Source organism: Rhinatrema bivittatum, chromosome 2 (assembly GCF_901001135.1).
Source record: "Rhinatrema bivittatum chromosome 2, aRhiBiv1.1, whole genome shotgun sequence".
Classification (NCBI taxonomy): domain Eukaryota; kingdom Metazoa; phylum Chordata; class Amphibia; order Gymnophiona; family Rhinatrematidae; genus Rhinatrema; species Rhinatrema bivittatum.
In genome coordinates this window covers 572,936,477-572,948,778 of record NC_042616.1, presented here as the reverse complement: position 1 = coordinate 572,948,778, position 12,302 = coordinate 572,936,477, and the positions used below count along the sequence as shown (strand labels likewise).

At 45.8% G+C, this 12,302-nt stretch overlaps 1 protein-coding gene across 2 annotated transcripts in view; it reads left to right on the top strand.

Moving 5' to 3' along the window:
• Positions 1 to 12,302, top strand: part of GNAL (G protein subunit alpha L) — a 554,112-nt gene that overhangs the window by 413,301 nt on the left and 128,509 nt on the right. For both annotated transcript variants that reach the window (XM_029590979.1, XM_029590980.1), the window contains exon 5: positions 10,972 to 11,069. In XM_029590979.1, the coding sequence (XP_029446839.1) occupies positions 10,972 to 11,069 (98 nt within the window). The remainder of the gene's footprint in view (positions 1 to 10,971; positions 11,070 to 12,302) is intronic.

Sequence of the window (12,302 nt, the reverse complement as noted above, 5' to 3'; positions counted from 1 at the left end):
CCTCTTTGCCCTTCAGAATGTGGCACCCCAGGCAGTCGCCTGTGCTAAGAGCTCGCTAGCAGAACCAGCAAGTCCGTAACCCTCCGTGGTCCGAAGGGGTGTGGGAATGTGGTTCACCGTAAGCCGTGTCAGTGAGGGAGGGGGGGGGGGGGGTTGTAAGAGTGCTTCCAGCAGGTTTTTCCAAGAAACGAGCTGATTGTGTAACCATTTTCAGTCGCCTGTTAATATGCCTTGACACCGGTCCACTGTTGTAACGCGCATGACTCGATATTCTTCTGTAAAGTCTGAATTATTTTTATTCTTATCTAGTTTATAAGTAAAAAAAAAAAAAAAAAATTTATATTGGTGTTTTCTGCCTTGCGGTACTGCGGCATCCGGTGTTTTATCCCATGCGGGCCTGGATTCTTGGTGAGGGCGTTTGATACTCTGTCTTGGATCAACATGAAAATGATCAGAAGAAAGGGACTTGGCTGGTCTGAAATCCCTTCCCCCTGGTGCCTCTGGAGAGCTCTCCTGTTGATCTAATGCAGCGTTCCCACGCCCTACAAAGAATCCAGTGCCCTCCAGGTCCCGCTGAGCAGGTCACCAGGAAACTCTGCAGACCACCTCTCTTTTTATGTACCACGCGTAATTATTTTGCATTAGACATGGCACGGTGAAAGCATCTTGTTAATAATCCGGGTTAGAAAAACTCGGTGGTGATGTTTTACCATTTGCATTTATAACTAATCACACGTTTTCTGTGAAAATGATTCAGGGAAACAGACTGCATCGTGTGTAAAGTTATTTAGGTGACCTGACCATGTACTGAGAGGCTGCTGAGGATAAGGCAACACTTCAGTCCTTTCTCTGTAATCCAAAACTCTTACCCTTGAGGTTTATACGTACTCTAACTAATTATATCTCTTATTTATGGGGGTTTTTTTTCCAAGCAGCACTTAACACTACTTAATGGGACTTTTCCTGGCCTTGGGTACACAAAAGCCATTTTGTTTAAGTTAAAGTTCCTTAATTGCCTTGGTGGAATACCTCGGGATAGGAACAGCTGCTCACACTTGGGGTTTTGTGTGTTTATCACAAAAAATGGATCCTTTTTAGAAGTACGTTTTCTAGATTTTTTTTTTTTCACATAAATTAATTTCTTTAACATCTGGAGAAAAGTAGTCTCTTAACTCACTGCACCTCACAGTCTGTCAAGTATTCTTTTTTGAACATTATACAGCATTTGAAAAACTGATGGGAGTTAAGCTACAGGTGGTTCCCTTTAGGTTTCCGTCTGTTTCCGTCAGTATTCAGCAAGCTGGTGAGTGAGCGGGAAGGCTACCTGGATAACTGTAACCGGATATTCAGTTTATACCTGTTGCAAAGTTATCCGGATAACCCTCTCTGAATATCAGTGCTCAGCAGCTAAACGTTCACCATGCTCCTGAAACACCTCTGTCACTCCCTCTTTACCCAGACAAATCCTTGGAATATTGAGGTCTGTGAGCCTCTGGAGAGCTACATCAGGATATCAGGGGACCCTCGCCCCTTTAGCACATCTGGGAGGGGATCCACCGAACGCTGCTGCTGTCTTGTCTGTTTGTACCTTCGAGCTATTTCAGTATCACCGTTCGCCGAACACTTTTCTGGGCCTCTTGAAGGTGAATGTTAGAAAATACTTTAATAATGGCTCTAGCAAAAGCAGGTTTTCAGCAAACAAAAGAGGTTGGGCCTGTTTTGAAAACAGACATTTGAAAAGCACATGAGGAGAAGCCCCCATAGACTCTCCCTTAATGCCCTCAGACATGATCACAAACACCTAGTCATTCAAATATATACATGCCTCGTGTTTTTGTTTTTTTGTTTCCTATGGCAGCCTTCAGACACAAATATATTTACCCCTGCATGAGGCTGGCATAAGTCCAGGCTGGAGCGCTGAAGAGCTCCCAGTATTTACTCCGGGAGCTATTTTGATACATTTAGATTTTTTATTTTTTTTTTATGCTGGGGAAAAAAAAATTAGGAAAAACTAACCCACATCCTTGAGGCTTGAAGAATGTCCAAAACAGTTTAGAGCAGACTTAAACGCTTGATTCAACAAGAATACCTTTAACTAAGTAGAGCCTGTACTGAGCCAATAGCATCTCCTCTATTATGAGGTCTCGCCCCTATGCTAAGTCATCCTGGAGAGGGCATAGTTTTAACAGTCCTATTGGCTTTTATGATCTGCCAAGCAATGTTTTGTCGTAGGCTGCTAACCATTGTCTGTTTCCGTCTTGCTCGGTAAATCTGCATGTACCGCCTCCACAGCATGCACGTTTTATCTCCTGCATTATTCTTTGTGGCTATCCTGAAAACCCGACTGGCTGGGGGGGGTCCTCCAGGACAGGTTTGGGAACCTCTGGTTTACAGTACCTGAATGTAATCCACTTTGAAGTGCCTGAACAGCGGAATCTAAATCAAATAAATGCATAAATAAGTAAATAAATGAGAGAGCACTTTCAGTGCAGGTTCCTTTCTTGTACCATGGGGGGCGGGGGAGGTTGAGCACCGGGTACCAGAGGACTCTCTGCATGTCCTCCTGCGGATACACTGCCGAAAGCTGCACACAATAGACCTTCTCTCTGAATGCACGCTCTTGCTACATACATGCACGAGAGGAATCCTTGCCTTCACGTATTATTTTCCTTAGTTGATTTGATTTGTTGAATTTCTTTAGGTCTTGATTCACGAAGGCTTTTCCTTCATTCAGGGATCACTCAACGCGCATGTTTGCTCGCATTTTTATGTGCATTTAATGAGGGTTTTAGCAAGCACAAATGGGAGTACAAATGTAAAGCAACACTCCTCCATGTAACTCCCTTGTTAGCCAGGGCATTTGCTATTACTCCCCGTCTGTAGGGATGATGTGCATTAAAAGCCCTGAAGGCCTCATGCTGGAAACGTAACACCTGGTCCAGAGGCGGAGTTAAGATAACTCACATTTCTGGAGCTAATCTTAGTCTATGGTGTTATGCCACTATGGTGGGAGACCTAGCGTTCCCATGGGGGGGGGGAGGTAGCGGCATCTGGACTCCGGGCTCCCATGTCCAGGGTGGACCACCGCAACTGGGAATCCCAGGTCCGGGACCATGCTGTCACAGCACCAGAGGCTTAACGGCCACCCTGTAAATGTGAATTAACTTCTGCATCAGAGATGGAATAAACCTTACATTTTCAAGCCTTAAAAAATCCCCAAACAGGCTAAGGCCAAGGACTCCTGAGCCAAAAAGACTCTCAGTCCCAGGAACCCAGACTCAAAGAGAAAGGGTTGTTGATATGCATCTGCCTATCGTTATGTAAGCTCTTCCCCGCAAGCACTGTCTGTAGTAGAACTGACACCATTGTGCAGTCTTCCTGTATATACACAACTGTTTATCAGTCACCTGGTGCTTCTCATTTCTCAGTGCATAAGACCTGGGAGGACAGCCCCTGCCTGCAGAGCTGTTGACCAGGCAGGAGCAGTGTGACAGAGAGATGGCAGACCTTGCACACATGGAAATGTGGTGAATCTGGGGAAGCATGATGGAACATGACACCTTGTGTATGCAAGTTGTCTGTGCAGTGCGCACTGCACAACGGAGACAATTCCGCTGTGAAAGCGTGCCCGTCCCAAAGCACTTAAGAAACGATAGTTGCACAACAGCACAGTCGTAATAGTTCTTGTACTATAAATGCCTGCTTAAAAAAAAGACGCCTTTTCAGTTTTATGTGCACAGGTCATGTTTGTATTCCCAGCTCATGTTTATGTGCACAGTTCTATGGTAGCTTGCTTTTTTTAATACTGTAGTCGTTTGTATGCCTTTAGCTTACTGCATGGGGCATTAACTTATTTAAGGCACACAAATAAAGAAAAAGTGTGCTAAAATTTGATGTACATTTTTTCCTCATGTTTTATTACCTTGGCTCCTCTGTGTCTAAACAAACCATATAGTACATAGGAACTTGCCATACTGGGTCAGACCAAGGGTCCATCAAGCCCAGCATCCTGTTTCCAACAGTGGCCAATCCAGCAGTAAAAACTGCTTTTCTGTGCACCTTCCCGGTGCCCGGAGAAATTAGCGCCTACTTTTGGGTAGGCGCTAATTTCTTAAAGTAAAATGTGAGGCTTGGCTGCACATTTTACTTACTGAATCGCGCAGGAATATCTAATAGGGCCATCAACATGCATTTGCATGTTGAGGGCGCTATTAGGTTCGGGGGGGGGGGGGGGGGGTCGACACGCGTTTTGGACGCGCTATTACCCCTTACTGAACAGTGAATAAGGGGTAAAGCTAGCGCATCAAAAATGCGCGTCCAAATGCCGAACTGTATCGGCCTGTAAGTGAATCAGACCCTTGATTTATTTTATTTTTTGTGCACCCACCCACTCTAGACTGCGTGGCCAGAAGACCTCTGAGGCCAGAGGGAATGCAGCTCTGAGATTTATGATAGATACCTCTCTGCCGGCTGCCGTTTTCCCTTCCTCCTTTGTCGTCTCTGCCATGCCCCAGACCCCCCCCCCTGCTAACACAAATGTGAGTCTCCTCTTCCCAGTCCTGAGCTGCAGGGCTGTGGCCTCACAGGTGGCTGGTTGACTTGTGTGCTCTCCTCTTTCTCCATTGCATGTGGGGCTGTGCTAGGAGGAGAGTCTCTCAGCCGGAGCTACGGGGAGTCACCATCACCCCCTATGCACAGTTCTGGACCCCTCAGCCCCTCTGTTGCACTCGTGTCTCTTCTATGCAGAATTGTCAACCCGGTCAGTTTTTCTTCAGGGCACTTCAGGAGAATGAGGACAGCCAGCGTCATGAGAAAAGATCAGACTTCTTGTACTGACTCAAGAAATAAACTTCTGGAGTCCAAATTCCTGTGGCCCTGTTCACTAGTGTTTGGGAAGAATGAGATAGTGGGAGCTCTGCTGCTGGCTTTTGCACACGCCTTGGCTGTGCCTACTGCTCCCTTCTTATGGTGACAGCAAGGGAAAGTCCTTGAAAATAACAAAATCGTTTTCATTTGATCTTATTCCACTGTCACCTTTTCTATGTGCTGAGTAAATTAAATGTCTCAGTTTCACACCGTTTGGGGGGGAGGAGATTGGTGATTTGGACAAAAGACGTCTTATATTTTTCTCCTTGTCGGGTGTACGGCACGGGACTCCCCCCCCCCCCCCCCCCCCCCCCCCGCGCGTTTTGAGGAGGATCACCTGGGATTCACAGTGATAACAGGACTGTTTAGGGAGCAGCTTTCTTGAAAACTGTAACCACCATTAACATCCCTTCCTAAGGAAGTGAGATAATCAAATTTGCAGATGATACAAAATTGTTCAGAGTAGTTAAATCACAAGCAGATTGTGATAAATTGCAGGAAGACCTTGTGAGGCTGGAAAATTGGGCATCAAAATGGCAGATGAAATTTAATGTGGATAAGTGCAAGGTGATGCATATAGGGAAAAATAACCCTTGCTGTAGTTACACAATGTTGGGTTCCATATTAGGAGCTACCACCCAAGAAAGAGATCTAGGCGTCATAGTGGATAACACACTGAAATCGTCGGTGCAGTGTGCTGCGGCAGTCAAAAAAGCAAACAGAATGTTGGGAATTATTAGAAAAGGAATGATGAATAAAACAGAAAATGTCATAATGCCTCTGTATCACTCCATGGTGAGACCACACCTTGAATACTGTGTACAATTCTGGTCGCCGCATCTCAAAAAAGATATAATTGCGATGGAGAAGGTGCAGAGAAGGGCAACCAAAATGATAAAAGGGGATGGAACAGCTCCCCTATGAGGAAAGACTAAACAGGCTAGGGCTGTTCAGCTAGGAGAAGAGATGGCTGAGGGGGGATATGATAGAGGTGTTTAAAATCATGAGAGGTCTAGAACAGGTAGATGTGAATCTGTTATTTACTCTTTCGGATAATAGAAGGACTAGGGGGCATTCCATGAAGTTAGCATGTGGCACATTTAAAACTAATCTGAAAAAGTTCTTTTTCACTCAACGCACAATTAAACTCTGGAATTTGTTGCCAGAGGATGTGGTTAGTGCAGTTAGTATAGCTGTGTTTAAAAAAGGATTGGATAAGTTCTTGGAGGAGAAGTCCATTACCTGCTATTAATTGAGTTGACTTAGAAAATAGCCACTACCATTACTAGCAATGGTAACATGGGATAGACTTAGTTTTTGGGTACTTGCCAGGTTCTTATGGCCTGGATTGGCCACTGTTGGAAACAGGATGCTGGGCTTGATGGACCTTTGGTCTGACCCAGTATGGCATGTTCTTATGTTCTTAACTACAGTTACTCCTGGGGGAATTCTGCACAAAAAAAATTAAAATTCTGCGCACAAAAACTGAAAATTCTGCAAAATTCTGCAAATTTTATATTGGTCACAATAACACAATTTACATGACAGTCTTTAAGTAACTACATTTTAAATTAATACAGAAAAAGGTTATTACTTAAAGTTGCAGAATTTTAAATATTTTGAGCAGAATTTCCCTAGAAATTCACTGGAAGAGTGTCCCTTACACATACAGGCTCCCTCGCTCTCTCACACACACAACACATCCCTTCATACAGGGCGCTCTCTCTTGCATACACACCCACACAAGCTCCCTTTCTCTCACACATACATCCTCACACAGGCTACCTGTGTCTCTCTCTCACGCAGCCCTTCACACAGCCTCTGTCTCACACATATTTATTTTATTTATTTAATGAATTTTATATACCGGCGTTAGTGGGGACATCACACCGGTTCACATGTTAACAAACAGATCAGAAATTACATTATAACAGGAGAAAGTAACTTGGAAAGTAACATACACAATCCCTTCACACAGGCCAGCACCCTCACATACACACAATCCCTTTTTCATGCACACGAGCTCCCAATCTCTCACACACTCCTTCACAATCTCCTCATATAGGCTCCCTCTCTGAAACCCACACTCAAGCATCCCTCCACTCCCCCTCTTACCAAGCAAACTGTCTCTCACCCTCCCCCACACCCCCTCTCCTCTCTCACACGCACATTCTCTCTTACCGGCATCCCCCTCCCCTCATATAGGCTCCCCCTCTCTGAAACCCACACTCAAGCATCCCCCCACCCACCCTCTTACCTCCCATGCTCTCTCTCACCCTCCCCTCTCTAACACACATTCTCTCTCACCATCATGTCGCGGGACGCACTCCGTTTGCGGCGAAGATGAAGGCCCAGCACGCCATTTGCGGCGAAAAGGGAAGGCCCCTGTGTGCCACGGCCTTCATCTTCACCGCAAATGGAGCGTGGCACACGGTGCCTCCCATTTTCGCTGCGAACGGCACGCCGGGCCTTCATCTTCGCCGCAAACGCAGCATGTGCCGCGGGATGCGCGCTGTTTGCGGCATACCGGGGTCTCCTCTGCTATTTTCTGTGCAGAATTTGGCAATTCATTTGGCAATTCTGCAGTAGCATAGAATTCCCCCAGGAGTGTACAGTGAGGAAAAGAGGGATCCTTATGGGTTTGTCTGTGTTTTCTCAATTATAGGGTGTGGTAACTTGGGCGATAGTGGCTTGGAAACAGCCAGAAAGAATAAGGAGGCAGACTCTGGCTGTTTCCCTTTTGTGCAATTTATTTACAGTTGAACCAAGCAAAAACAAACAGTGCAGCTCACCTTAACTTCAGGTTACGCACAATCTTTAGAGGTATCAGCTCCTTTAACGTAGCAGGTCTTAGCGTAGGGTGGTTTCCTGCCCTGCTCCCCAGGGCCTGTTTAAACCTCCCAGGCCCCCAGCTCTTAAACTCTGGTAAGGGGCTCCTGCTGCCTTCACCCAGGATTTAAGGAAGACTGGGTGAGACAATTGTGCCCGGCCCTTTAAGGTAGGCTGAGGGAGTTTTCTATATACTCCCTCACCCAGGGGTGAAATCACAGACCAAGAGGTCAGACAAAAACGCATCCAAGGAGCTGTGATAAGCAGGCTGAGATTCAAAATAATTAATAATTCAGTGTTTCCGATACAGACCGTGTTTCGCAGAAACTTCATCTGGTGGGACAAACATCTAAAATAGATAATTCAACAGAGGACAAATCAAAGAAAGCACCATGGAAGACCTCATATATGTCAAAAAAAAAAATTTAAATCAAGGTAGAAAAAAATGACCAAACATTAAAGAGGAGGACATGACATCCATATAGATTAATGGCATCCATATGCAATACATCGCCAGTCATGGTTTATCTTTAATTATTTGACTAATCTTTATGGTTTCATTGATTTTTATTTTTTTTTGAGTGCTAGCTCATTATCACATGAACTCTTTTAGGTACTGTTAGAGCTAGTTTTTAAAAAGGTTTAACCGGCTAACTTCTGGATGTGGCAGTTAAACCTCTTCTTATAAACGTTTACCCCATTCACTGGCTAAACGTAACCCACTTTAGTTCACAAGGCGACCAGATTTTAGCTGGTCAGCAAAGAGCATTCCTGCTGGGAAGGGCGTATGACTTGCCAGGCTAGCCCTCGTTTTCGGCACCAACTGCTTAAGCTTAGATGAGCGGCCCCAGCCGCAAAAACAGCAGGCCTGGATCTAGCTGCTCAGATTCTCTGCTGAAAATGTGTCTAAAGCTGGCTGGCTAAAATTAGCCCAGCACCGTATCCGCTCAGCTGCTCTTTGACAATGAACTGCCTGGCTGATTCGCACTGTCAAACTGTCGCCTTCCAGATCTTCATGAGAGTACAGCAGGCACAGCCACAGGCCCAGAGGGGAAAGAGAGGCTAAATCGGACCAGAAGGAAGAAGGAAAGCACGCCAGGAATCCCACTGACCCCCCCTCCTCTCTGCCTGCTGCACGTGTTGGCAGAAATTCTGCTGCCTGTGATCCTTATTTCTGTAATACGACTATCAAACTTCCCTCTGACCTTCAGGCTGCATCGGCCAGCCTCTTGCATAACAACTGCAGCTAACTTGGACCTGATTTCTGAAAGCGTTCCCCCACTCCCCTACTCCCTTGAATGGGTTTGAAATGCAAATGGGAGAGAATTTCAGATTTACCTGAGAGAGGCAAAGAGAAATCAACATTGACACTTCCCACCTGGTTCCTTTTGTCTTGAAAAGTGCTGTAATCCGTATTCAAGAGAGAAAAAAAGAACAAAACTCGCTCGCTTTCTCTCTTTATATATATATATACACAAAATACAATAATTTAAATAATATAAAAGATGTATATATATCATATGACAGATTATATCTTTAGGCTAGAAGCATGAAGGATAGATGCAATGAAACATGACTGACAATGTGTTGATTATTACCAGACATTAGGTGATATATTCTGCATCATCTGTTGTTTGTTTTTTAGTAAGTAGTTGAACTTGTACTAGAGCATCTCGTGGGTGTGTGTTAATCCTGTTCCTAAAATTATGCATATTAATTTTGTAAACCTTTATGATCTTGATATGGAACGACGGTATATAAACTAAATCTAAACAAACAAATAAATATCTAACATTTGTACTTATTTTTATTATGGGACCTGCTTTGTCCAAAAAACGATTACATTTGAACCTGAGAAATTAAAATAAAACAGTAGAAATTTGAGGACCCTCAAGGGGCAAAGGTAGATTTCAAAGCAGAATAAAGCTGGTGGGGTCTGTTTGCAGAACCTTAACTCTGTTTAATTCTGTTATGAGATTACTGCTACTCAAAACTGTTCCCACCTTTGTAGTGTGAAGCTACCAAGGATGTGCTTGTAAGCTAATATTCTAATATGCTGTCACCCACTTTGAGCGAATCTCCTTTTCAGAAAGGTGAGATATACATGCAAGTAATAAACAAACAGAAACAAAGCCCTGGTTCAGGTCCCTTTGAAATCTGGCATCCTGAAACTTTGACCTGAATCTGAGTGTACCCTTTTAGAGAGGAGAGCCAGGGAGGAATATAGAGATGTTCAGATATCTCAGAGATATAAGTAATGCAGGAGAAACCAGTAGAAAGGATATGGATGCATGGAGTAACCAAGTGGTTAGAGCAGCAGGTTGAGGGTTCAAATCCTGCTTCTCTCACTGCTGCTCCTTGTGACCTTGGGCAAGTCACTTCACCTTCCATTGCCTCAGGTACAGACTTAGGGCCTGATTTACCAAGGCTTTTCTCCCATTCTTTGTCTGTGGGTAAAATGCTTAATGAATGAGGCTCTCTGGGGTAGGGACCTCTCATCCCTATCTGAAATGTAACTCGCCTTGAGCTTGGGTTTGGAATGTTGAATAGATTGAGCCCAAACTCCAAATGCAGAGGAGACAGAAAAAAATAACAGGATTCAAGAGGGCAGGGGATAAACATGGCAAATCCTTAGTTGTGAAGATGTGACAGTGAAGCCAGAGCTCAGCCAGGGCCAACAATGAGGAGCTTCTGGGATAGATGTGCCCTCATTGTCTCTGCTTCTGTGATCTTAGAAGCCCTGCATGAGCTGTGCGCCCAGCTGACCAGTTACTTATCTGTCGTATGTAACATGACTTGTGTGTATCGGGCTCTTCCAGCTACTATCTCCTCTTCACCCCCAAACACTTTTTTTTTTTTTGTGCTTATCAGAAAAAAAAAAAAACATTCCTTAAGGACCTAGTCAAACCCTGCCAGTTGGAAAGTGTCGCCCTCGAAAGGAGATCCATAGGTCGGAAGAGGCCCAATGGATTCTTTTGATTTGGGCCTTTTCTGACAACGAAGGCGGGGGTAAAGGTTTTGCAGGAGTCGTGGCGGCGTGCAAGATGTGATGCCGCTTGTTCTCGTCACGCAGCGGCTGAAGTCAAGCCCCGCTGCGGGTCTGCAGGGCTCTCGTTCAGGACTTGCCTGTGGCTAGGAGTTCTCTAATGTGGTCGAGTTCCTTCGCCTTGGGGCCCCCTCCCCTCTCCCTCGGAAGCAGAGCCGTCCTGACTAGACAAGTGTGCTGTGCCCGGGAGAAAGTCATCTGGTCTCAATGTGGGTCTCTCTTCTTTTCAGGAATTCTTCGAACACGCACAGAAGCTCTGGGATGATGAAGGCGTGAAGGCGTGCTACGAGAGGTCCAACGAGTACCAGCTGATTGACTGCGCACAGTAGTAAGTGTTTCATGCTTTTCTCAAAGTTCACATCCCTTGAGCGCTGCAGTTTTGGGAGCTGGTCAGAGATCTAGGGGGCATCAGCAGCAGTGGTTTAGGAATGGCAGCACAGCGGTGTGTGTTGCCACCGGGCACGTGGCACTGTTGGCCCTCAAGGGTTAGCTGTTTTGAACCGTCAGGTAGCTGGCAGATATGGGACAAACTGCAGTTTTGACGCTGCAAGTTTCGGTCTCATGCATGGTAGTATTTCCTTCTCTGCTCTTGTCTAATACGGTCTGGAAGCAGAACAAAGCGACGGCTTGTTTCATGAAACGCGTACGGCGTGGCTCTTGAGATTGATGCAGTGTTAGCAGCTACGTGTCCAGCCTGTGTTTTGCAGAGTCCGCATTTATTGGGAATAATGCCCGAGCGAAGAATTTCGCTGCCTGCAAGGCAGAGCCTCTGAGGAGCAGACTGTGTGAGCCAAGGTCTGCCTGTGCGGGTTGGAGAGGGCTGGGAGCCGCGCTTGCAGAGGGCAGCCTTCCCGAGCGATGTTTCTCCTAGGAGGGAGAAGGCTGGCGGAGCCACGTCTGGTGGCCCAGATCTCGCAGAGCCCAAAGTATCTCTGCCTGTTATTATCTGCAACTCTTATAGGAATGAAAGGAAATGCACTGGTTAGCAGAACAAGACCAGAACAGGCACGTTGCGGTGGCTTGCTGCTGTTTTTGGTTTCTTTTCTTTTGCCTTCTTTACATCAGCAGATCCAAGGTCTGAGTTCACACAGATATCTGTTTGGATTTTTTTTTTTTTTGTAATGCATTAGTATTTAAATAACAGAAAACGAAGAAAGCTGTGGGGGTCTGAAAGGATTAGTTTAATGACATGCAAGCGAGTGAGGAGGGCGAGGAGGTGCACTTGATAGTTGCAGGTGTGGGTGTCCCTTTACCTGTTTGCAGGGTAAGCTGGAAGAATCAGGAAGAGACCTCCCGTGGTGTCAGCAGGGGCAGGTCGGTGTTGCCCTTGAAACAGCCCTTCCTTTGGTGATTTTTCACCCCACTGTGTACCAGAAGAGGCCGAGCGAAACCTCCCTGCCCCCCTCTACCCTCCCCCCACCAGAGCCAGGAAACCCCAAAGTTCCCTGATCTGCGGATGAGCTCAGGAGAGGGAGGGTGCGCCGCCACTAGCAGCACCGACGATGCCAGGGATAAGTGAAGGAGGTCCTGGGAAATTCACTTCGATGGCAGAAAAAGAGTT